The 26,792-nt window shown below is 35.4% G+C and overlaps 1 protein-coding gene across 5 annotated transcripts in view; it reads right to left on the bottom strand.

Moving 5' to 3' along the window:
- The window catches only part of LOC149787608 (isocitrate dehydrogenase [NADP] cytoplasmic-like), a 110,398-nt gene that overhangs the window by 66,055 nt on the left and 17,551 nt on the right, over window positions 1-26,792 (bottom strand). For all 5 annotated transcript variants that reach the window (XR_016424075.1, XR_016424076.1, XM_089973776.1 and 2 more), the window contains exons 5-9: window positions 24,031-24,191; window positions 14,549-14,695; window positions 9,935-10,002; window positions 1,505-1,573; window positions 1,034-1,185 (exon numbers count right to left, since the gene is read on the bottom strand). Coding sequence is in view for 3 of the 5 variants with exons in the window: in XM_089973776.1 (XP_089829902.1) it covers window positions 1,034-1,185; window positions 1,505-1,573; window positions 9,935-10,002; window positions 14,549-14,695; window positions 24,031-24,191 (597 nt within the window). In the remaining 2 variants the exon portion in view is untranslated. The remainder of the gene's footprint in view (window positions 1-1,033; window positions 1,186-1,504; window positions 1,574-9,934; window positions 10,003-14,548; window positions 14,696-24,030; window positions 24,192-26,792) is intronic.

Raw genomic sequence — 26,792 nt, 5'->3', positions numbered from 1 at the left:
TAAGTCACAATAATTTGTCAATGTTTGCAGCAAATATATTATATTTCTCTCTTTTCATAACAAATCTGTAAAATAAACACCCAAGTACATCAACTATATACAAATAATCCCATACATTCACTTGTCTTTTTCTCCAATGGACACAACCTGTTGATATGCAAGTTAAGCTCTCTCTTTGCGGCTTTGGCAAAGATTTCTTTGGGCTTCCTTTTTGTCATCACCGACTTTTTTAGCTCAATGTGCAATCGTTTCTTTTCCTTCTCACTGAGAACCTTTGTCCTTTCAAGCTGGTGCTTGTATTGGTGCCATGCAGTGTCCTATTCTGACAAAGGGGTACATCTGTTCTCTCATGCAAGAAACCTTTCTTCTTATAGTAATTAATTGCGCTTTTTCCAGATGCCTTCTGAGCTTCAATTTTTCTGTATGCATCTTCTTTTGTAGGTGCTGTTCCAAATTCTTCCAACCACAATTACCATAATTTAGATCTTTCTTGCAGAGGTCACAAAATGCCAGTCCTCTAACATTCAGTTTTCTTATAAACTGACCAACTAAATTTCCATCAACTTTTCGCTTCAACCATTCCCATTTCCATACATGTTTTAACCTTTATCTAAACTTTTTGTGTCATGGTCTCTCTCAACAACTTGGGATGCCACGAGAGTCATGTACTAACTAATATTTGGAACAAATAATTTACAAGGTTCATTGCAGAATGGGACCTGACAGACCGTTTTTAAAAAACTGGATCGGAGCTAATATAAAAAACAGACTATATCAAGAAAAATCTCATTCAGGTCAGGAGAAAAGCAGAATTCTGTTTTTAAATGGAGAAAGATCATGTCTGTCTTTCCCAAACCACAAATTTACATAACAATTTAACCACAGAAAATGATACCAATAAAAATGAATTCACAGTACTAGATATACTCTCTTAAACGTTGAGTCCAACTGGAAACTACAAAGACCCAGATCTGCTGTTGCATAATATGCCATGGCATAGGCATAATAAATATCCATCATATAAAATACTAACCCTGTGCAATTGAATCAGACTGTACATCTCCATCATAGTTTTTACATGCCCATAAAAATCCTCCCTCTGACTTCATGACATAGGCAACCATATCATCAATCAAGCGATGTTCATACCAAATACTGTTTGCTTCAAATTCCTTTTTGTACTGACTGTAAAAATCCAAAATAAATGCATCTTGAGACAAAATTACTAAATGAATAAACCTTAATCATGAAACAGGTATACAATATTATTTCAGTTGATTATATGTGTGTGTGTGTGTGTGTGTGTGTGTGCAAACATTAACAATTTACATCTATTAAATACTTGTATTCATGACAACATGTTTTTGTGCTACATCTGAGCTAAATGAGCTTTGATCTATGAAACAAATACTAGATAACTGTTAAGTTAAACTACCAAAATAATTAGGAATATTACTTGAAATTTCAAAAGAGGTTTTACATTTTATTTCCAATAAAGGCTTACCTATCATAGATTTCCTGAAAGATGTCCTTAAATCTTCCATCATACTTTTTCAGAATTGTATTCTTTGTGCTGAAAATGTGAAAAATAAAATTTGCTGACAACATGGATATGTGCCACTGTATTGAATTCCATAATAACCTGAATTTACTCTTTCTTCAGCTATGCTAAAAGACTGTAGGATTGTTTTCAGTCCCAATGCAATTCTAATTTGCTGCTTGCAGTTGATCAATTAAACAAGCAATTCAGCATATTTATCTTCAGTTATCCACAACTCCATGTATACAGTGAAGATAATTGACTGCTATAACGCCATTTAAGAATATGATGTGAGAAAGACCCAGAGCTGCCAACCCTCCAGAGGGATAAAAATTAGTGCATTTTTGACAGAATTAGAGAAAAATTAAACCATGACACTAGCTCCATCAATTTTGATGGTCAATACCACATTATACAAAAATCCTGAAATAAAACTACAACATACACATACAAATTTATTTGCAGCCAAATTTACTGACATACATAAACTTCATGCTATTTATCATGATATGATGATGTGGCAGACTTCAACTCCCTCAACTGGGTTAAGGTAAATTTGTTTTAGAAATAGTTCAGGCTTTTTGCCGGCTGTTTAATCTTGGTGACTAAAATTGTTGCAAATTTTCAGCACCTAAGGAGGCACTAAAGTTTATCTTATTTTTCTGAACAATATGAAATACTCTTTCACTGTCACTGTTGCTGATCTCCAACATAAATAGGCAGGTTATGTTCAACAAGAAAACTCACCAACAATGCTTCAGTATTGGTAGCCTGAAGGACTGAGTAGGTGGCTTTAAGTACTCCAGAGGTGAAATCTGCTGTGGGTGCTTTTAATTTGCCCAATACCTATATGCTTTTTGCTAGCAGTGTGCCCTTTCATATCTTCTGCCACATGCCCACATATATAATAGGGCTGTTCCAGTAAAACATATACCCCCTTGGGGGAAGGCACTTTCAAATTCAATCAATCCACAACAGAAGGAATTTTAAAAAAATTTGATCCACCGTCAGATATGTTTTAATTGAAAAACACTGCCCCCTACAGAAGCATATTATTTTAACATAATTTCTGGCTATGGGTTAGTGGGCAGTAGAAGCGATTTCAATACTGGGTTGGAAACAGAAGCGATTTAAGTGACAGCTGGCAGGAGGTAATCTACTGAATATTTTTAGATCATATAATCTACTACATAGTTTTATTTATATTCATTCATTATAATTAATCTTTTGTCCTTTTGTTTGTTTGTCTGCAAGCCATGTACGTCTCTGATACTGTCAAAACACACACTTTTATGGTGGCTTTTTATTTGTATATGTCATTGACCAGTTCCTTAATACCTACTAATTTAACATCCATGAACACAGATTTTATAATAGGGATTTCTGCTACAGAAATCATGAATTTGTATCCTTACTAAACTGTGTTCACTAAAGTGATCACTATATTTTGCTATTTTTCTTTGTTCTTAGAATAATAGTTAAATGTTGTATTGCTCTAATTGTATGGTCAGATGCTATGATTCCTTGTTATTATGTTTTTCAATAAATGTTTTGGTAAACTTGCAATTCATGATTTGTCAGAAGAAAAAAAACATTTATGCCTGTGGAAGTGATGTTGCATTATTTCTGCCTACTTTTACACTATATCATTTTTTGTAAGAACATATATTTCATTTACTGGTCTTTCTTTATGCTTGCTGCAAGACTACCATAATATAAAGTTTAAATAAACAAAAGAAATATAGCAAGTCAAACATTTTTATATCATTAATTAGATTTTAAGAAATGGATTAAAAGTCAATGAATCATTTTCCCCAGAGTACTCATAAAATCAATGTTACTGCAGTTAACTGTATTGTCAACAGCATATCATCATCACTGATGGCCTAGCAGTAACATTCTACACTTTCAATCCAGTTGTCACAGGTTCTATCTCCCACTTCTAGTCTTTCATATGAGACTTATATGTATGGCCTGAGGGGCTTTCATGGCAGAGTGGTATAAGATGCTTGTCTTGTGATACAGGTCTGAGTGGCTTCCATGGCCAAGTGGTACAAGATGCTTGTCATGTGATTACTTGCCTCCAATGTGTAAATGAGAATGTTGTCAGTTACTTGTGGAAGGTCAGTGGTTCTACATAAGTGGTGTTTGGTGTCTCAAAAGTAGTTGGATTTTCTTCAGCAGTAAAACTGGCTGCCATATATAAATTCTCTTCATCTGAAAATGGTGTAAAGGCCATAAATGATCTACCAAAACCCAGGATCTCATGTCTAAATGACTTCGGCTGTTGGAGATAAACATCAAATCAACAGAGACTCCATGTTCCTAAGTGTACTAAGGTGCTTGCTTTTACATCACTTGCACATCTCACGGAGTGAGTTTTTGTCATAGATCAACCAATTTGGGTTGGTGGTCTTTCGGGGTTCTTCATCCACCCAATATATTGCTTTTAAAAAAACCAAAACAAACCAAGCCAAACTAAAACAACCAACTAATCAACTGTGGCATCAGCAGCAAAGATACTAGTCCATCACTTTTGCCATAGCTGTACGAGTTTATAAATTTTTTGCTCACTTAAAGTTTCTCTAACAATCTCCATTGTTCCAACTAGAACTTTTATAACTTATTCAAGCTATATTCACCAATATCTGGAGATATGCATCTGTAATAAATATTTGTAACAAAGTACATGTATCAGAATGCATCAATGATTTTCAATGATGCATTGAACTGAGCAACAACCAGAATCAACAAACCAAGAAATAAAATTATTCACATCTCTCAGGTAGAAGTACAGTGTATACCGGTAATCATAATCTGCCAAATTTTTTTCCAACCATACTGATTCGGCAGACATAATCACCAGAATGGACAGACACAGACCAGAACAGATATAACCAGAGAGTTAAAATTGATATGATACATCTTTTAAGTAACAAAATTCACATTGGTTTAGTTAACTGTACACCATTTATTGTCTTCCCTTTGATGTAATTTCTTACTGAATCTGAGAAAATAATGTTGCACACGTCAAAAAAGAGGCACACTTCTATTCATTATTGTTTTTATTATACTTCTCCATTCCAGCCTGTTCTTCTGATCTTATACCCCTGAACATACTGTTTGTCTTGTTTGTGATATGCATCTAAATTTGTCAATTACTTTTCCTACTACTAAATGTTTGTGAATATACATATCAACGTGAAATGCAATGGGGAGACTAAATCCAAAATTGAAAACCTCTACATTTCTTGATGAATTCTGCTTGAATTCCATGTTTCTGTACAAAACTCAAGAATTCAGGATTCGCTATACTAATTCAGTACCCACTGTAAACCTCTGCAAACACCATGATATTAAAATTCAATAACTTAAAATTTTGAGTGCTCACGATCAAATTTATATCAGTATAGACACATCTATGACAACATCTTTTGTGAAAAGAAAACCATAACAGCTGCAACATTTTCTGGACCTACACAAATTTGAAATGTGTGCTTTCAATACTGCACCAAAGAGCCAGCTGCTGATTTCAGTAAAGAGTCTTCCAAACTCAGGTCTGTAAAGGGAAGGAAATTATGTTAATAAAACAATGTCCCTCACTTTTTCAGTTACAAGTAGGAAAAGCTCTCAAAAGATTCTTTTTACTAAAATCTTACTTTGATTATCAACCAATCAGGGACAGTCAAACTCATATTTACTCTATTTTATCTTCACTGATTTATGGTATGGTTCTCGTTCTTTCATATCTGTAGTAATGCGAGTCCTTCAATAACTCTCAATGGTTGTAAGCCTTTTTCAACCATGCTAACTGGACACACTGTAAGATAATGTTCAAGTAACAGAAATACCATGGGATAACCAGAGGCCAATAAAATCAAATAAAAGTTATCTACCCTGCAGGGATGCTGCCAGGATTTCAGGAAGTTGTGTGTATGTGTGTGTGTGTGTGTGTGTGTGTGTGTGTGATCTCCAATGAGGAAGTGGTGGCAGGAGGAATAGCCATTGTTAAATATCTCCCTAGCACTTAAATATCTGTCACTCTTTCTTACTATTCCACTCTGTTAAGGCTCTATTGAAATCAAAATACTCAAAGAGATGTCATCTCTAGTTGTATAGAGATTATTACTGTGATGTCACTGGACATGGTCATGTGATTGCGGTGGGTTCTTGGTTGGGATGGCAGAAAGACCAAAGGCTTACTCCATATCTGACAGCTTCATAGTCAATGAACTGGTTCTAAAATTAATGTGTTTATTTTGGGTCTATGTTCCTCCATCACATTCAAGATTTGAATATACCAAAGGTGAAATTAGTACAGTTGCATCCTAAATTAATACCATAGCAACTTCAAATGTTATTTAATGTGAGACTTTAATGCCAGAACTCGTGGCTTCAGTCATTTTTTAACAACTCAGTTTGGTGCAGATTACATTGTTTTTTTTAATGATACTGTGAGAATTCTTGATGTGCAAAAACTGCACAAGAAACGTACATCAAATCAGAAAATTAATACCACTGGGAAAAAATACTGATAGGAATATGCAGAAATAATGATATTATTATTTAAATGGAATATGTGGTGACAATACAAGTGCTGGTTCTACAACTTTGCAAAATATATCTTATACAAATATTCTGTTGTTTCTAACACTAATATGGCAATAATGTCTGCACACATGAAGCTGACCCACTTTTTACTTTTGTCCCTTGCTAATTAATAGTTTTAGATTTTACAACAAAACTAAGCATTTTACCTTTTGAAATAATACACAATTGCAAATATTTAGATTGCAAGAATATAGAAATTACAATTTTATTAAAAACACTGGTACCAGTAAAACTAAAGGAGGTGGTAAAAAAGAATCAGGATGAACAGATTAGTAGTGTAGTAAAGAATCCATATATCAGAATGACATCAAGTATTTTTTCATCAATTTCATCATTAATTACACTGCTTCAAAATGTTGTGTACTAGATAATAGTAATCCAATTTTAATACAAATACCAAATGATGGTGGCTTGGAACTAAGTGCCAAAAGGTCTGCAGAAAATATCACCATGATCAAAACATACATAGGAAGAAGTTAGAACCAAACAAAAGCAGGACAAATTTTATCCATCTTGCTTAGAGTTTACACAGATCAGTCAGTCTCTTATGTTTAATGTCATTAAATTTTTGCACTCAGAGAGCATGTACTTCATTTGATAATTAATACATCTGCATAATAGAAAAGTTTGTCGCGTTATTCATTTGTTGCCATAGGGGTTCTGTCAACTAGAGATCTACACATATGTAATTATGTTGTATGGGATTCTCTGATGTTCCCTATGAGCATTAATCTGTTAATTGTTTCTAAATTTAATATGATCCTCCTCCTCTGTGTATGAATATTATTCTCTGCTGAGAACTCCTTTCATTGCCTGCTGTCTGAAACACATATTTATAACTAGGCTGAACAAGTTACTTTGGGGCCCCATGTGGGTGAGTGGATCACTGCCATCCCACCTGTTTGCGTGGATTCAAGTCTCAGATTCAGCCAATGTGGGGTATGTGAGAAAGCTTGCCACTAGCTTCTCGTGGGTCGGTGGTTCTCTCCAGGGTTTTCTCGGGTTCTTCCTCCACTATTAATACTGGCCGCCATGTATAGCCTATCGTGTGCTAAAAAATGGTGTTAAACCCTACAACAATAACAACAAAAACAAGTTACTGTTCTTTATGGTTGTGCAATTTTCAACATCTCACATGTATGGCCCCATGGGTATTCTCTCTGGATATCTCTGTTCCAAAAAGAAAAGTTTTCCAGAGGTCTCGCTAGGATTTTAAAACTAGGAGTCCAGGACACTCATTTTGGTAAAAATAGATGTCCCACTAGCAAAAGTTGCAGTCCCTTCCCATAAAACTATGCAGATTATAAGAACTATTGGTTGTTATTGAGTTTAATTTCTACATTCTTTATAAAACTGACATAGCTCTTGTTTGTCCATCAGAGTGAGTCTGAATTTTGTCAATCTAAGGAAGGTCTTATTCAAAGCACTATGCTAGGCATCATACACTTTCTTACACTTGGCTACTGTCCCATCCAAACTATCAGTTCTAGCAACTTTAACACTCTCCTGAATCTAGTTACAACCTTCGTTAATTTGCTGTTGAACCCAAAAATACTAATTCAAGTCTAAGTCTCAACATGTCATGATTCTGAGGTAAGTGCACTGCTTATTCTGCTACACTCGGAAATGAACACAATAATTTAAGCTAAAGTTGTTTATCTGATGTACTGTTATAAATGACCACATGTACATCTCTGGGTCTTTCTGCACTGTAAATATCAGTAGATTTTCCCACCCAGCTGCCAGTCAAAGCCTCTGATCTTGCTGCCCAGCTACTGCAGCAGGTTCCTTTGATGTACTCATATTGTTGACATGTACATGGGGGGGGGGGCTTTCAGCCACTAAATTCTGTCATTGCAAATATCAGCACTGCTAAGTGATCTACACATTTACCCACTAAGCAGGTTGCTGAAGCAGGACTGGCAAGTCTTTGAATTTTGCCGCCCACCTATTATAGGCATACGGAGGACTCTCGCCATAGTGATTTTCTGCATCCCCAATAAAAAAAACTGGCATCCAAATACGCATGATTGAGCATTTCTGAAACTTCCACGTTTTCACTAACATGAACTCTGCCAAAGATTCACTTCCTTGTATCAGTGCTTTGCTGCCTCTTATATTCGATCTTTTCTCTGCCATAATGCTGTATTAGGGTTTTAAGTCTAACATTCCCATAGTCTGCTTGTTCAGACATGGGTATCTTGAATAAATAAAACCGGCATGTTGTCTATTGAACTCTTACATTGGACTCGCACTCAACTTCAATTTTTGGATCAAAATCACACACTGGTATATCCAGTGACATTTTCCCAATGTCCAACAGACCAATATACATGAAATTCGTTGTCATCATAGCTATCACCAGCCAGTATATGCTGACTGAAAACGTCGTCTGAAGACAAATCCTGTTATTCAGCCATTTTGGTTTGCTGTGTGGCCCTTATTCGAAACACACATTTGTAAAACTTCTATGATGGAAAAAAGGTTAAATCAAATTATGTCGCGAAATGCACTTTTAAAGTTAAAAGTTTAATAAAAATTGCATACTGTGCAAAGGACAGGTTTTATATCCACAATGTTGACGTAATTTGCAGAATGCAAATCAATGCTTTAAAAGTATGTGAATTCATACAAATTACGCGCACTTACATGTACTGGCATCATTTTCTGTCCCAATGTTTTATTCATGTTAGAGGAGGGAGTTAGATGTGATTTTAAATATATATATATTTTTTTCTTCTTCTGACAACCCCACCAGCAATTTCTCATTTTATTAACACAACCCACAACAGAAGTGATGTTCCTAACCAACCTTCCACTGTCAGAATAAAAAAAGTTTGAAACACAACCTCCTACAGAAGTTTTATTGAAGTGCAGTCCCTGGGGGAGACATATGTTTAACTGGAACAGCCCTTATTATATAGTACATGTATGACAGGAAAATCGTAAGCAACGATACTAGCCCCTGTCAATATTCCCAATTCTATGATCTGCAACAACCTACTGCACAAAAAGCATAATGTACATCAATGCATGATGGCTGAAGTTCAATTTTGGTGTACTCCAACATATACTTCACTTTTTGTAGAATACATGTCTTTTCCCTTGGAGGTGAAAACATTCTGACTGTAATGTAGCTTATTTTCAAAACAGAAGATGAAACGTCAAATGACTGCTGGTGTTGGTGTATGCACGGCAAAATATGAACTTAAGAAATTTATGATATATGCTAATCTTTCAATACCTAAAAAAAATCCTACACTCATAAAAGCTGTCTTCATTTAGTGTTTGTTTTAAAACATTTACAGTTGCTATGTGTATGTATATGTGCCATTTTAAAAACAAATCAGTTGGGCCCTGGTTTTCTTCACGAGTATTAGTAAAACTTCTATTCTAAATATAGATAATGTACTTTACAATGCTTGCTACATGGCAAACTGTAACAACTGGATATAGCTCTAATAACATCTCGACTAGCTATATGGGGCTGTTGTTGGCATCAGTGACCACTGCTGCTATTCTGACTAGCACTTAATGGAATAAGTTATTTTATTCCTGATTTAAGCCAATAAAGAATTCAGGAATTTGTGATTTTTTTGCATGCAGCGTGAATCTGTGAATCGCTATGTAAAGTCATGAAATTCACACCAAAATTGTGAGAGTTGGCAGTTCTGAAGACCAAGACAATTATTAAATCAAGATTTGGTAAGGTCTAAGATATTGGCATACAATTCAAGACAGTGGATTTTATCATTAAAAATGCAAATAAATTACAAATTTTACCTTAAGTACAATGGCCATCTTTTCTGAAGTGCATATTGGAATGAACTGTGGGCAAATTCTGTGATACTCTGAAAAAAATTGATTGTTTACATCATTACTAATACATAGGCATACAAATTTACAAATTTAAATTAAAATGTAAAATACACCGAACACCATTTGTAATACACATGTTCCAACTTAAATTGCATTACTGCACAACAAATACATTTCCCCTTTATGGAAAGGGGTGGGAGGTGACTAAGGAGGAAACAAGTAGGTATGCATTCAGTATATGATTATATGCTGCTTTAATGGAAATGTGAACATCTGTCAAATATCTTTTATTATGAATTCAGAATAAGAGTAAGATCTAGTTTGCTGTTCAAGCATGAAATAAGCAACACACGCCAATGCCAGCTTGGTGGTTATAGCTCAGTTCCCCATGTTGTAAACATATTCTCACTATTACATTAAATACACCAGGTAAAGATTTTAAAATGTGCAGACAGACCTGACAACTATTTTTAGTGATTTCCAACTTTTATAGTAAATTATTATCAGCAACAATTCTGAGAAAGCAATTCCTCCATTTCAAAACCTAAAGAATATAATTCTCCATCTCAAAGCCTATTTTTTTCTCTCCCTCTTGCTCTCTCTCCCCATCACATCCTTCAACACACACATTAAACTGTATATGGTCTGGTAGTACATCTTTAGATGAGTCATTCAACTTCGTTGAAAAGTTATTGTCTCTGACATTTGTAAGATTCAGCTTGGAGGCATAATTCTCCACTCTGGACAAGTCATATATCTTTAAAATAACCAATATGCTTACTTATGATAAGTCCAGTGAGCAGACACTGTATTTGGATTGTCAGTTCCGGATATTGTCAGTCCAATGTTGATACATCAACATATCCCCCAGAAATGTTTAAATATATGTAAAGCTCATGCATGATATGATGAAAGAGCAAATGTGGGAGATTAGTACTTCAATGCAATGCAGGAAAGTTATGTTTCCAATAGAAGAGATTAGCACTCCAATGCAGGAAATTTATGTTTACAATACAAGAGATTAGCACTCCAATGCAGGAAATTTAAGTTACCAATACAAGAGATTAGCACTCCAATACAGGAGATTCAAGTTTCCAATACAAGCAATTAGCACTCCAATGCTGCAGATTTAGGTTTCCAATGTAGGAGATTTTAATAGCACTTGATTGCTTGAGAGTTAGGTTTCCAATACAAGAGATTAGCACTCCAATGCAGGAAATTTAGGTTACCAATACAAGAGATTAGCACACCAATGCAGGAAATTTAGGTTTCCAATAAAAGCAATTAGCACTCCAATACAGGAGATTCAGGTTTCCAATACAAGCAATTAGCACTCCAATGCTGCAGATTTAGGTTTCCAATGTAGGAGATTTTAATAGAATTCCATTGCAGGAGATTTAGGTTTCCAAGAGATTAGCACTCCAATGCAGGAGATTTAGGTTTCCAACACAAGCCATTAGCACTCCAATGCAGGAGATTTAGGTTTCCAATACAAGAGATTAGCACTCCAATGCAGGAGATTTAGGTTTCCAATACAAGAGATTAGTACACCAATGCAGGAAATTTAGGTTACCAATACAAGAGATTAGTACTCCAATGCTTTCCAATGCTGGAGATCTGGGTGTACAATATCGATTTGTCCTCCACTGTTTGTATCAGTTCAAATTTATTTAAAGTATGATGAAGAAGAAAACAAAAATCATGGAAAATTCATTCTGAAGAAGTCTTTCGGCTTCCTATGAAATAATGTCAAATAATGAAGTAGGAGACTGAAATCAATATAACTTTTTTCATTGATTTCAATAACTTTATCAGATATTACTAAATATAAGTAAACTGTTTTCTTCAGGACCCAATATTATACAAATCTCCCCAAAATTTAATGAATCCTCTCTTAAAAATTAGGTGTATGAAAATTGTGTCAATTTGCTGCCATCATAATGAAACATAATATTCATTAATATTAATAAAGCTCAATATGGTCACGTAAGCACTTGACTTCTAGATCAGCTGCCATAATCAAATGCTTATAAAGTGACTTCTAGATCAGCTGCCGTAATCAAATGCTTATAAAGTGACTTCTAGATCAGCTGCCGTAATCAAATGCTTATAAAGTGACTTCTAGATCAGCTGCCATAATCAAATGCTTATAAAATGACTTCTAGATCAGCTGCCATAATCAAATGCTTATAAAGTGACTTCTAGATCAGCTGCCATAATCAAATGCTTATAAAGTGACTTCTAGATCAGCTGCCATAATCAAATGCTTATAAAATGACTTCTAGACCAGCTGCCATAATCAAATGCTTATAAAGTGACTTCTAGATTAGCTGCCATAATCAAGTGATTACAGAGTGACTTCTAGATCAATTGCCATAATCAAGTGATTACAGAGTGACTTCTAGATCAACTGCCATATTGCTTACAAAGTGACTTCTAGACCAACTGCCATAATGATGTGCTTACAAAATGACTTCTAGATCAACTGCCATAATGCTTATGAAGTGACTTATAGATCATCTGCTATAATGAAGTGTTTATGATGAGACTTCTAAATCAACTGCTATAATGAAGTGCTTACAAAGTGACTTTCTGCAATAAAAAATGAGCTCCTTTAATGATCATCCAATTAAATGCATTTTACCAATTGCATATGGTGAGGTTGTAAAATGGCAGACATGTTTTTGGTAATTTGTGACATAGTCTCTGTTGTTATAATTTTAAGTAACTTGCAATTATACTAAATCTGCATGCCCATTAATGTGGCAACTTATTATACAGCATAATATTATAAATGTACATTTTGCAAAAAAGGGAAATGAAAATAGAGCACCTATACCTCCTCCGGACTTTTTTTTACCTAAAACAAAAAGAACTTCTTGTGAAGATGTGTATGACAAGTGACCTGAATATTGAAATAACTTGTCAACATGTTGGGTGGGATTCTCTGGTGGCTGTGTGTCACCGACAAGCCTGTCTATGTTTGTTCAAAGCTGCTGGAAATTCAAAACCAAAATATAATTAACCTATTTTGGCACTTGTAATACTCAAATGAAATGCAAATTTAAAAAAGCCTTGTTTTGTTATTGTTTATTTGATCAAACTGAATATGCCCTGCATATTTTTGTTCTTTCTAATGGGTAGACAATTTAAGGACAGCCTATTTAGTTTCGTAGCTTTATCTGACAAGAGGATTACCACTGATGAAGAATATATATTCTTTAAGCCCAGATGTTCAGAATTATTATGGAAGACATTTTTGTCATCCTTTTACTGAAAAAGAGTTATATTCAGCCTTTAAGCCTTGATGAGGATAAATACATTAAAAGTTTATGACATTTAATAAAATTACACTAAGTATGAAAACCTGAGACCCAGTCTCCAGGCTAGAAGACCAAGAGTTTTGCCAATTATCTGGGAGACCTTTGGAACATATATGTATTAATATGCTGGATGGTGCTGATTAACTATCATGAAATGAGAACATAATATCTGCCCCACTGTATGTGACATAGCTAGTGATATGCCCAGCTGCATCTGCATAACAGTAAAAACTATGGAGACCATCTTTGTATATTTCTAAGATAGAGACTCTCCTATACCCCTAACCTTTCCTGTAACTGCCTAGCTACACGAACTGTGGCACTTTGACCTAACTGAGCAGGATTGGTACAAAACCATTCTTTGAATCAGGAAGGCAACTCTGATTCACTTACAGTAGTTTCATAACTTAGAAGAACATACAACACACTGTCAAATGAAATGTGAAAGAAAGCAATTTGCCTCAAACTGAACAGATGGAAAAATTGCTGTAATCAACATGCCATGGGATAGGCAATTTTGGTAGTTCAAGTGGTTAAGAAATAGTTATGGTAAAGAAGAAACCTATGTTGGCACTAATAACTGTCAAATGGTCAAAACAATTAAAATTTCCATACAACAATTCATTTCAACTATTTGTGATTGAAATTTTAGGGGCTTTTGCTATTATCTGTACCTTGTAGTTACTGTCCTCTGCTTGTGTTATGCATTTTCATGGTAGAATAAATGTTGCTTGGACTAAATTTTTTGCAAAGGAAGATAATTTAGCAATGAATCATACTTTTGCTAGTTTGAAAAGAAATATTTCACAGAATGTGGGGAATAATGAAAGAAAAAAAACATTCACTCATTGATGCTGATTTAAGTTGAATAGGTATTTTTTTTAGTTTTAATAGTACTTTTAAACATTATTGGAATATCATGCAGAAGAAACGGACACAATGAGGCAGCCAATTTACACTGGTCTGGGCAGGTCTTGAACCCACAACCCTTGGATTATGATTCTGACTTAACTGAAGTATTTACCTGAGTCACTTGAATAGGGAGCAGGTTCTTCAGGGCAAATTCCATATTTTAGTCCTTTTTCAGGTACAGTAAATAATGCAAAATTCTGAAACCAATCTAGAGAAATTAGCAAACATAAGTTAACTGAATAGATATGAGTAATTGCTTAAAGATGGTCACTGCTCTCTGAATGAATGAAAAGGTTACAGTGTTGTCATATTTGTGTGCCATAAACTTTATTTTGTTTCTTACCTTGTCTGTATTATACATGCCTAGGGCTACTCCACCACCATCCTGGAAGTCAAAGACTGTATAGTTTAATGGGACACCACCTGAGCTAGGTGTAAATGTGATCTCTAGTTTCCCTGGGCCAGGGACTACAAAGTCTGAGGCTTTGTACTGAAAAGAAAGGCAATTGGATAAACAATCTTTTTATAAATGCAACATAGAACATAATTTACCAATAAATACATTTTTGATTATGCAATTTGAAATTAAACTAGAAAAATGTCTTAACAGAACCAAAGTAACCAACATTGGTGGGATAGTGTTTACTCACCAAGATGCATCCTTGCTCTGCTGCCAAAGGTGCCTAAGAAACTGAACAACAAAGCTAAATTCATCCAAGTCACTAAGGCATGAAATATAAATCACATAACATAATTTTAAAGGCTTATATGGTAGTCCCAAGATGTATCCATACATATAGCTGCATAACTGCAATAGACAACTTCAAAAACAAATAATTTATAGTAAAATATTTATTGGATAATATATTACCCAATCACAATACATTAGGGAAGACTACTACTGACTACTACTGGCTCACAAAATCCAGCCCTCGAAGGCTAAATTACTTTGGTTGAAAGCTAAAACCTAGATGCCCAGCTACGTAGCAGAGTGATCTCCCCTTGATACAGGGATTGGTGCCAAATACTGTCGATTCCTTAGTTAATACTGGAGCAGAAGGCAAACTGCAGGGAGGCTGGGAGGGTGTATGTGATTTATGATTGGGTAAATATTATCGATAAAACATTTTACTAGACAAAATTGGTTTCTTCTTCCAATGCATTATTCAATCATAATAAAGGGAAAATATGTAAGGGGTGGAGGGAGATACATGCCCTTACCATGGACAGACAATCTCCTATCCCCTAAGGTATGTAAGACAACTTATAGATAACCTCACTGGAAAACAGACTCAATATGCTGAGGAGTGGCTTTGAAAGGGAAACATTGTCCCTCCAGCAAATACAGTACAGGTAATGAAGCTGTCAAATGACCCAGAAAGGTAACCTTTTGCACCATGGGTAACGTTCCTCCAGATCGAACTGAGCCTTTTTTTTTTAGGATTGAAGATCTCTGATTAAAACTGGAGAAGTGAACTCAGATCTCAATCCCACAGCATGGATAACAGTTAGAGAACAGTTTCACTCATATGCAATACTGTGGCAACTGTCCTAACGTTATGAGTCAATATGTGATGCAAATTCATTGGTAGGTGGGTATTCTGATATGACAAACAGGTAGCCAACTTTATTCAAGATGAAAGTATCTGTCTTGATATACTGTCCTTCCCTCATATGTTGGCAAAATGAAGTGTGATCTTCCTCTATGCAACAGCAAGGTCTCCCTGAAACACACCTTCAGAGCTTGCTCTTGGTCCTGTAGATGACCTTGATATGAAGTGTCCAGAATAGATGGGAATTATTACAACTATCTGATTACCCATGAATGGTAGCCAGTTCCTGGCAAAGAAAGCAGTGGGATTCATGAGTGATAATGATCCATTTTGTTGCAACCACATGTAGATAGGTCCACCAAAAGGAAATTAATTTGATGGGTTTTTTCCTGCTGATCATAAAAGCTGTGAGGAGGCATGACCTATATGAGAGATAACTAATTAAGCTCCTGAGAACAGTTCAAATGTCTTGCTCAGCCAGGTTATATCCATGATAAATTCCACTTGGGCAAAGATTAAGTGTTATTGGCCAGGTGAAATCCAAAATGAACAGAAGACTGCATAGGCCTTTGGTTTGTCCTGTGTCTCTGCCATGATAAAACATTGTGCAAGTGATCATGGAATGTTAAGTTTAATTATGATTGGTGCTGTTTCTATTTGAAGAGCCATACAAACTTAGCTATTGAGGTATGAATGCATGCATTGGTATAAAATGCTCTTGTGCACTCCAATGAGAACATATTCCAATACATTAATATGCCTCTACAGTGGATGGCCAGCTCACTTGAGGGATTCTCTACCACTTATGAGAACTGTTTGTTGTTAAGGGCATATTTTAATAAGTTCCAGACATACAGGTTCAGTAGCTCTAGGTTGGGATGAAACACCTGTCATCATGGTTTTTAATGCAGATTCTTGATTCCTGGCAATTCTGTTGAAAGACTGATGAGGTTGATCCAAGATTTCTCATTTGAGTGAAGTAATTAGGATGAGGAGACACACTCCAATTCTTCTGAGGTGATAGATATATATAAAAGTGTGTGTATACATACATATATAATTGTATACACACACACACACATATATATATATATATATATATATATATATATATATATATATATAAGTATATATATTTGATCATTCCAACTGACAGAAAGAGTATCAATTATCCACCCTTTGAATCAGGGACTGCTCAGATAAAGGTCACGATTTTGGCATTCCACCTTGTCACCAATAGGTCCATCATAGGTCAATCCCAACGACCATCTTTTGAATGAAAACTGAGGGTTAAAGGGATTATTCTATTTGTATTAGTTCCTTCTTGCAGGACAACAAGTACACCAATACATTAGCCAGCCAAGGATATGCTAAACTTAAAACATGGATTTGTCACTGAGGACATCACTTTAGAAATACCAAACAAGAATATTTTCTGGGGAATAATTTGCAAATTGAGGTAAGTCACCAGAGTGGAGTTGTCAGACATAATGAGAACTCCATTCCCATGTAGGTTCTCTAGCCACCAATGAAATGCTTTCAAAACAGCTTTCATCTTGAGAATCTTGATATTTAAATAATAATCCTGAGGGGTTCACACACCGATGGCATGGCAAAATGGTAGGAGATTTGCTCCCCCAATCCACCATGTTCATATATCTTTGCTGATCATACTTGCCAGAGGTTGTACTTGCAGAAGTATCCCCTAAACAAGTCCAGAGTTGTATTTGAGATGCAATCTCATGTTGTGCAGATTGTGAAAGTTGGCCCAATGGTCAAAAAGTTGGGCCTCTATTTGGAAAACAAAATCATTGTTATGGGAGCCCAAGTAAACAACCTAGGACTATGATATCTACTGCAGCACTGAGCAAAACTCAGCAGGCAAACAAATTATCTAACAGAAAGATTGCTCCTTATAGACAAAATCTTGAGAGGGTATGAGCACAGGGATGTCTTTGCTGACAAGAAAATTGAGAAAGAGGAGGAAACACATGAAATCATATCTTGCTTCAAAATATAACTAGCCTGCTGTTTTGTAACCTGTTATAGGCAAATAACAGAACTCTGACAGCCATCTGAGTGGAGATGTGAAAGTCTAAGCTGTTTGTGTAGTCTTCACAATGGATAGCATTATAATCCACTGCGAAGCTAAGAGAACAGAAGAGTTGACTGAATGCACTTAGGTTGATGACCAAGTGATAAATGCTGCACTGTAGCTAAATAACTCTGGACAAAGGTTTAGGAGGTGTGCAGATTGTGATACCAAGTACCCAAGAAACCATTTGTGATGGAAGGAAGTAATGTATCCTTGGTGTCTTGTTGCGAATTCCATCACCTAATCATTAAAGAGGAGAATAGATGATGAAGGTAAAAGCACAGCTTGACCTATTAAGGTCTTTAAGAAAAGGGGAGGTAGAGAGCACTGGATCTCATTCCACCTTAAGTTAATAGCTGCTGTTATGGCTATGCCATAGCATATTGGGCCCCTGTGTTACAAATTGGGCCATTCTGTAAACATGCTCCCATGTTCTTCTGTGAGATTCAAGGTGGGAGAAGGCAAGTTATTCTACTGTCCTGAAGTTACAAATCAACTCAGGGGTATCCAAAGGAAAATCTGCATGAAGGCATTTGCAAGAAAATACTTCCACAGATGCTTGGAAATTGAAGAACCAGAATGTTAGCAACTTTGTCAGATTGTGGAAGAATTGAAAGTAGATTCTTCTGTAGACTATCATCAACTGATGCCAGAACTGTAGACCAGGTGAGCAACGTATAGGAAACTCTGATGGGAATGAGCAGAAAACTTCTTCAGTCCAAGTCTGCAAGACTGTGTTTCACTCATCACTGTAAGATCAAATAACGTTTTCATCATATTTTTGTATTACAGTAGAGAAGCAGGTCTCGTTTGCTACATGCAAAGTAGTTAGAGAAGAATATCAAAGATGGCAGCTCAATACACTTGCAGCATGTTGAGTTAGATCCTGTAACTTCCAAGGTGTCACTAAGTAGATGCTTCCTTTGGGTGGCAGAGGCTTGAGGATACGTGACAAGAAAACTGAGGCACCAAGATGGACATCATACACCAGAAGTGTCTACATGTGCTGTGTGACTTAGATTGATCCATGTGAGTGCTTTCATAACCTGGACATCATCCACAGGAAGTGCGACAGCACTATGCAGGCAAAACTGATCCATGAGTGCCTGCATAGGCTGGGCATTGTCTGCAGAAGTACTTAGCAGCACTATGTAGGATAGTCTGATTTATAACTGGTTTCATGGATACTGCAGTACTAAACTGGGCATCGCACACAGAAAGTGCCTAGCAGCACTATGCGAGTCCTGGAACCGAACAAGTTCGTTTTCTGTGGTCATGCCCCATTGTGATCAGAGCTATATGGCCAAATCTTGTTGGAAAGGAACAAGACCATCTTGACTGGCATGTGTCTTTCCAGTTTTTTCCAGTTCTTGAGGCTGAGACAGGGTATGGGATGTTGGTCCATGTAGCCAGTTTGTAATTCTGATATGTGAGACTGTAACTGAGGCTGTTGTTGCTCTCCATCTTGATTCCCAAGAAGTAGAATGATTTTGAACCCTTGCATGCAAGCTGATATTTTTGTCCATCAATCTATGTTTCTGTGCTTTCCCCTTAGTATCCAAAGAATCACCTTCCACTGACTTCTGTTCATAATATGCAAGACTGATGCATAATTAAGGAATGACAACAAAGAAAACTACACATGTTGAGTGGTTGTCAGAATGGTCCATGGTTTAAATCTGTAAGACAAAACAGAGCAGACGATATATGTAGTGTAGTGAGTGTCTTGCTGTATGAACTTGTGAGTGTCCATGAAGAGTTACCCAATATGATAAATACCTGCAGTGGAGCACATGTGGAATGTACAGGTATTAAATTAGTGCATCACCATTAACATTTACAAGGTGGATGCTAAATAATCAATTATAATAGTAACAAGTAACTTCGAGGAAGGTCAGTTTCGACTGCCTATACAGGTAAAATCACTGACGCGTCACTGCATGAAGTGGAGGCCAAATAATCAATTCTAGTAACAACTTACCCATCAGAAAGCCAATCTTTGAGTGACTATACAAGTAAATTCACCGAAGAATGCTGCATGAGCTGGAAGCTATTGTGTAAACCAAGCATAGGATACTTACATATACTTACCCGACCACGGCAGAAGCTATTCAGTAACATAAACAAGTTTTCTATATTAAGCACAAAACCTGTTCATAAAAAAGGAACTGGAACATCATTATTGATACTTACTAAGTAGTTGCTACAATACCTATTATGAGAGAATATTACCTAAAGGAAAGGCCCAATGATGTTCTGTACAGGTAGAAAACTTCCAAACTGACTATAACGGATTTTGCATAGCCTCTCTGTCTTTAGAAGGCATGCTACTTTACATGAGCAGAAGTAGTAACTGATTCTTTCACAGGATTTGGCACCAAAATCAGTATTAAGGAAAGATAATTCTAACTGCGACCTGGGAGGGTTGGATTTGCAAGGTAGTAGCAGTTCTCTCTAATATATTATGCTTGTGTAACTTATCTGAAGAACAAATTGGCTTAAATGCAAATCTGAACCCAAGTTACTGAGGAATGAAATATAGGTCACTGAGATAAATTTTCTTAAAATAGTGTTAGTACCAAGATGCATCCAAAGCAAAAAGCTGCATTATTCTTAAGCTAACAATGCTTCTGAAACAGACCAACAGTAAACATAAAGTTACTGACCATTTTCCATTCATGTATCCATGCATGTGATGGAACCAGGATTTCAAACTAGTACACTTAAAAAAAATTGATCAGTCATTTGATTTCTAAACATTTTTCAAGGGGACTGAAAATAAACAAGTGCATTTTTGGCCATAATATGTATTATCTTAATAGTATAAGAAAATAGCAAGTTTTGAACATAAATCAGATTCAGGTTCTGATGGCAATGTTGCAATATTAAGTCAGTATATTGTCAATTAATGAAAAAAGAAGACTTGTTTAAATGTAAAATCTTTACAAATATATTTTCAATAACATCTATAAAAAGCATTTTTAGTTTCCTTCACAAGAACTGTCTGGTGATCACTGATTGACATCCACTGTGATTATTAAGCTTCACATTTAACAAGCTCTATATATTGACTTCTGGTTTAGATTTTCCCCTGTATTATCCTGCAATAAGTGTTACATCACTGAATATCTGGCCACATGAAGAGAAGTATTCTGCAACTGGACTTCTGCACGGCTTCTTTGTCATCCAATAATCAGATCTGAGAAGATTGATCTTTCTGTGTATCTCTAGTTACTTAGTGACTTAATGAAGGCTACAGATCTTACATTTATGAAATAAATTACATTCTCTGTTTTGCACAATCATTCTGTTTGGACCATGCTTTTTGCCAGTCGCTGTGCTGGTCTCTATCATATATTGACAGGTTTTGCACCTTTTATCGCCACAGGGCCAGAATTACTAGGATGGTCTTGGTGAATGATTGGCGTTAGCTTCGCCCTCACTAGGATGTCTTTAGAAGACTATATGACTAGAAAAAGACAACCACGCACAAATAAAACCATCATCTTTTTTTGCAGCCAGCATATTTTCATTTAAATAATATTTTAAATTTGCTTATTAATTACCCAATAGTCTACAATTACTACTAAAATAATGAAATATCCTAGAAATAATTTGAGGTTACACAAATTTAAAAAAAAAACAACAACAAAAACAGATGGAGGTATGGCTCAATATAAAATATTTGTCAGCATCAGCATCCAGTTGAAGTCAACTACTTGAAACATCAAAACTTTCAAGCTTTTATTCCTGAAAAATAGTCATGTAAAATTTTGTACTCTCAATGCCTTTTGTTTTCTGTTTGTCTTGTCTGTGTTTTGTAATCGCCTTTGAAAAAAGACTAAAGAGTCGAAAGCACTTAGGCTAGTTAGAAACTACTTTTGCACTGTTTGCTGTCAGTGTATTGCACTTATCTATAAAAAAAATTGACACACACGACCCCTTGCTGGATCCAAAGTGCTTGAAAAGACTGTTATTCACCATATGAGTTGTATTATTCTTATATATATATATACATACACACTACAAACAATAAAATAACATGGCATTTCAAGTGGTGATATAAAGCAAACTGATATACCAATACTATTGGTATATTAAATTGTGATCTGCCCATGGCGTAATAATATGAATATATAAACATTCTTTCAAATGCAAGCCTATAGGTCAATGATGAATTTCTACTCATTCATTAATCATAAATGCTATATGAAAATAACAATAAAAAGTATTAATAGTCTGTTTTCTAAATTAAATTAAAATGGTACACAATTTCATCAGAATCCTTTCTTTTTTCCATTCCCCTCTCCCCTCTTGTGCATACAGGACAAAGTAAGCAAAAATCTGGAGTGAGAAAGAAAAACATACTGCACTGGACGAAAACATTAAAACTGAACTTGTACCAAATAACCTACAGTGATATGGTTTGTCGTAACAACACGTTTAAGCTTTCCTAGGGAATTTATCTACTTGTCATAAAAAAATTTCATTAAAAGGAAACTTGGCAAGCCTCATTTTCTTTTAATGAAACATTTATATATCTCGTGGTATATCACTGACAGAGTGTACATACTATATATATATATATATATATATATATATATATATATATATATATATATATATATATAGTCCTACCCACTTATATCGACATCACTTATGTCGACAAACTGCCTATTTCAACAAAAAAGCAAAGTCCCAGTCCCTTGGTCTACTATTACTACCAAAACTGTCATGCTTATATCAACGTCGGGATAAAAAATGAATGCACATGTCGACAGAAGCCCTTGGTCCCAGCTTGAATAAATCCTTTGTTTTCTAATCATTTATGTCGACAAGCTGCCAGTTCCGACCCATACTTTGTTCAACAATTAGTTGATCTTGCTGCCAGGCTATAATATTCCTGCCTAATCATTTATGTCAATCAGCTGCAAGTTCTGACAAATGCTTCGTTCAACAATTAGTTTATCTTGCCACCAGGCCTTAATTTTCCCGCCTAATCATTTATGTCGGCAAGCAGCCAGTTCCGACCTGTACTTTATTCAACAATTAGTTGATATTGCCGCCAGGCTTTAAAGTCACAGTCAGATAAAAAAAACCAGGCTTTTGTTTGGTCCTATAAAGTTGGCCTCTCGCAGGGACTTAAATAAAAGCAGTGAAATCTGACTGATTCTTGCATTTTCCAAAGTGATCGCTGATTAAAACAAGTTCATTGTGCTGTGAAAGTTGCCTTTTTAACTTTATTTATATTTATGATGGCTACTAATGACAGTGTAAAATGCAGATTAAATTTACAGTCTCTGTAAACTAAATATCTGACTGTTAAAGATGTCTTTGAAAAAATTTCTATTAAACTTAACACCACATCTGGATGGATGAAAGCTGCTGAGTCTATAAAGAATGACTACATTGAAGGTAACTGCGCTCCTCAAAAGAAGAATCAGAAGACTGCTAAATTTGAAAATTTGGAGGAGGCCACAACAAAATGGTTCAATGAAACCCACATTGCCAATTCCACCTTATCCATAAATTGTGATATGATCATCGAAAAAGCGAAAGAATTTGCGAAAAAACTTATTGCAAACCAACTCGTTGACACGTTTTCATTTCCCTGTGAAAAGCCCCATCCTCTTGATAGCCTCAATAAGATGGGAACAGACAGACCAAAATCTAGGCCAATTTAAGTACATGTACTTGAAGCATGTAAAAAACAACTATGCAACCATGTGCCAACATTGAATATCATAATGAATGTTAGTCATATGAGGATGTGATGAATGCAATATTTAATTGTGGATTTTATTACACAAGGGTAACCAAAATGTAATCTGTCAATATACAAAGTGTATTTCACACTGGTTTTGTCTTCATGTACTCCAAATTTCCATTGTTTGTTCTCTCAAAGTGTAAATGCTACTCACTGACAATAGGTCACCCCTTACTGACGAATTTAACTTGTATCTTTTTTCAGACCCCCCCCAACATTTATCTCGACATCCCCATGTTGAAAATATTTCCTTGGGCCAAAGGATGTCGACATAAATGGGTAGGACTCTGTGTATATATATATATATATATATATATATATATATATATATATATATATATATATATATATATATATATATCAGGCTATTTGACATAACAGGGCCTAATGTTTATAATTTCAGTGCATACCTGGTCTCCATATGCATGGCGCCCTATTATGATACTTTTGTTCCAACCAGGAACTAAACGAGGAATGTTTTTACAGATAATTGCCTCCCGGAACACTGTGCCTCCCAAGATATTACGGATTGTGCCATTTGGTGAGTTCCACATCTTCTTCAACTTAAATTCTGAAATGCAAATTAAACTACTGATCATATGGGGAAACTTCAGTTGAATTCTAGTTTTACTAAGGCATCTGTTCAATTTATTTATTGTTAAAGAGAACTTAAATATAATAGCTTACATGTCAACAATTGGCTACCATGTTTAATGAACAACTTTCAGTTACTCAAGTTTGACTATCCGCAACAAGACTTAGCTAAGCAGTGACACTCTCATCAAACTATCGCTTGCTGAATTGCAACTTGAGTCATGCAAGCAAGAATTATAACTTAAAATAAAGTGCCCCATAGCCATGCAGGCAAGAATTATAACTTAAAATAAAGTGCCCCATAGACATGGCTTTTATGTATATTTATTTGGTTATCTGCTGGTGTAGAACCCATCATATTTTCAAACAGAGAGGAGAATTCCTGTCCCCCCACTTTTATTAACTTCAGTTTATAAAACAGATTCTTGGTTTGCAGGAATAACAATTATATGGTGAAGGATAATATGAAATATTATATGAGATATATTATGGAACTTTTGCATCAAAACAAAAGTATTTACACTAACATGATAATCACCTAGGATATAAAAATGTATCCAAAGCCAGAGTTACGCCCATTTTCTCATGGTCACAGATAAAGCAGATGAAAGTACACAATCCAAAATTCATATCAGAATAAAGGTAGACTTGCAAATATTGTATAAAAATTATTCTTAATTTCACCTGCAACTGCTCATATCAATAGAGATACTGTTACTTCAACTGACTTGTGACTTCTATGCTATTTAATTGAATTTATTAGTACAATTGGAGAGATCCAGATCTGTTGTCTCAAAATGAGCTGGCATAACCAAGTTATGCAATTTACTTGAAATCATTAGTACATCTAATAGCCTAGACCCAAAACTATTACCTTCTACAGGGCTCAAATTTAACACAAATTTCTTTGTACCCAGAAGGACTAGTATACTGAGAAATTTACTAGTCTTACCAAATCTTTAATAGTCCTGTCCACAAAACAATGTCACACACTTGTATTGAGATTAACAACAATTTTATTTCATAAATAGCATTATCATATTGAATGCAGAAGTACAGAAGTATAAATCCTGCTTCAAATCATCAATCACTCAATTCATATTTCTTGTTTCTCAAGATAATCTGGATCCAATTCCAGAAAAGGATCCAGGTGTCCTTTCTCGTCCTCTACCTGCACTTGGGGTCCATATGGGGTTTGTTCTGGTCTCCTTACCCATCTCCCTAAAATATTGCAGTGCAGTGATGATCACCTTCGGGATCCCTTCTGCCTTTTCTACACTATCAATTGGCAGGAACGATGATTTAATCTCTCCTCCTTTGCAAATTCTTATATATACAATTTCCTCCTCATGAATTGTACAGGCAGTACAACTGTCACACACTACTGCAAGAAACATTGCTTCATTCACACCATCGACACATTTCTGCCTTTCTCTTTCAGCCATGCAGAGAGTAAATGTAACAACCTGTTTATCATTCCTGTAAGTCATCAACTCCTGTCATCTCATCCAGCTGACACATCATCAGAAAATCAGTGAAGGGTCTTCTGTTCTTTATGATAGCATGTGCATTTTTAACAAATTAACACACTGGTCAAACACATTCCGATTTAAACTTTCCAAGATCTTACCAGCAGACGATTCTTCTGGTGGTATCTGCATAGCTGCTTTTCTCTATATACGTTTACCGATTCAATTTTAAAATTCGAACAACCGGCAACAAAACTGGATGTTTTCTCTCTTTTTGTGAATTCCGTACACCAATTACTATGGATAAAGTTCTTTTCTTCATCATAATTCAGCCATTCCCTGTCTTTTGTCCATGGCTTCTGAAATGTTTGATTATGCTTTTCCCTATCATAAGAATTATTCCTGTCTTTTACATCAGTTTCATTCAACTTTTGTTTTCTTCTGGTGGCTGAACACCTTCTACAAAACGCCACATTTTGCCTGTTTTATAAGGAGGGAATTGTGCCTCGTGTTGAAATACGAGATGTTACAGTATAGCTGATGCAAATTAGTTAAAGCAAGAAAAGGAATGGCAGTGTCCTTCATATCAGAAAGTCAGAGCAAGAGACACGTTTCAAAACACGTGCCTTTGCCCCAACATCCCCTAAAATTAAATGGCCTCTGCCTAATAAAGACTTGACTTTGCCGGATGTTCTGCAGGATCAAAGCAGTGACTATTGTAAACACTGTTATAAAATATTAGCATCAGAAGATAATTTTAGTTTCAGCTTGGAAAAGGTGTGTTCCCACCAAACGAAGCCATGTGACTTGGCAAGTTGTATTTAACAGCTCCAATTATGGTCTCATCATTAATAGTGTAAGTTTGGTAATTTTTCCTAATTAATCAGACTTCACTGTATTGCTGAAATTAATAATAAGGCGGAAAATTTTCAAATCTTATATGCCCCTGCTCAGAGATTTTAATTCCCAACAAATATACGACATTCTGCTTGGATATCTTCAGGTGTATTCAATTATTTGTTCATTCTTATAAGGGAAAAAATATAAAAACTACTTTTTCATCATAGAAAAGGTAGTTGTATGGAATGGATGTCAATAACGTAATCGTA

Source organism: Sinohyriopsis cumingii, chromosome 11, assembly GCF_028554795.1.
Source record: "Sinohyriopsis cumingii isolate HCF-2022 chromosome 11, ASM2855479v2, whole genome shotgun sequence".
In the NCBI taxonomy this organism is placed as follows: Eukaryota; Metazoa; Mollusca; class Bivalvia; order Unionida; family Unionidae; genus Sinohyriopsis; species Sinohyriopsis cumingii.
Note: the sequence above shows the minus strand (reverse complement) of the source record. Positions and strands in the feature narration are given on the sequence as shown.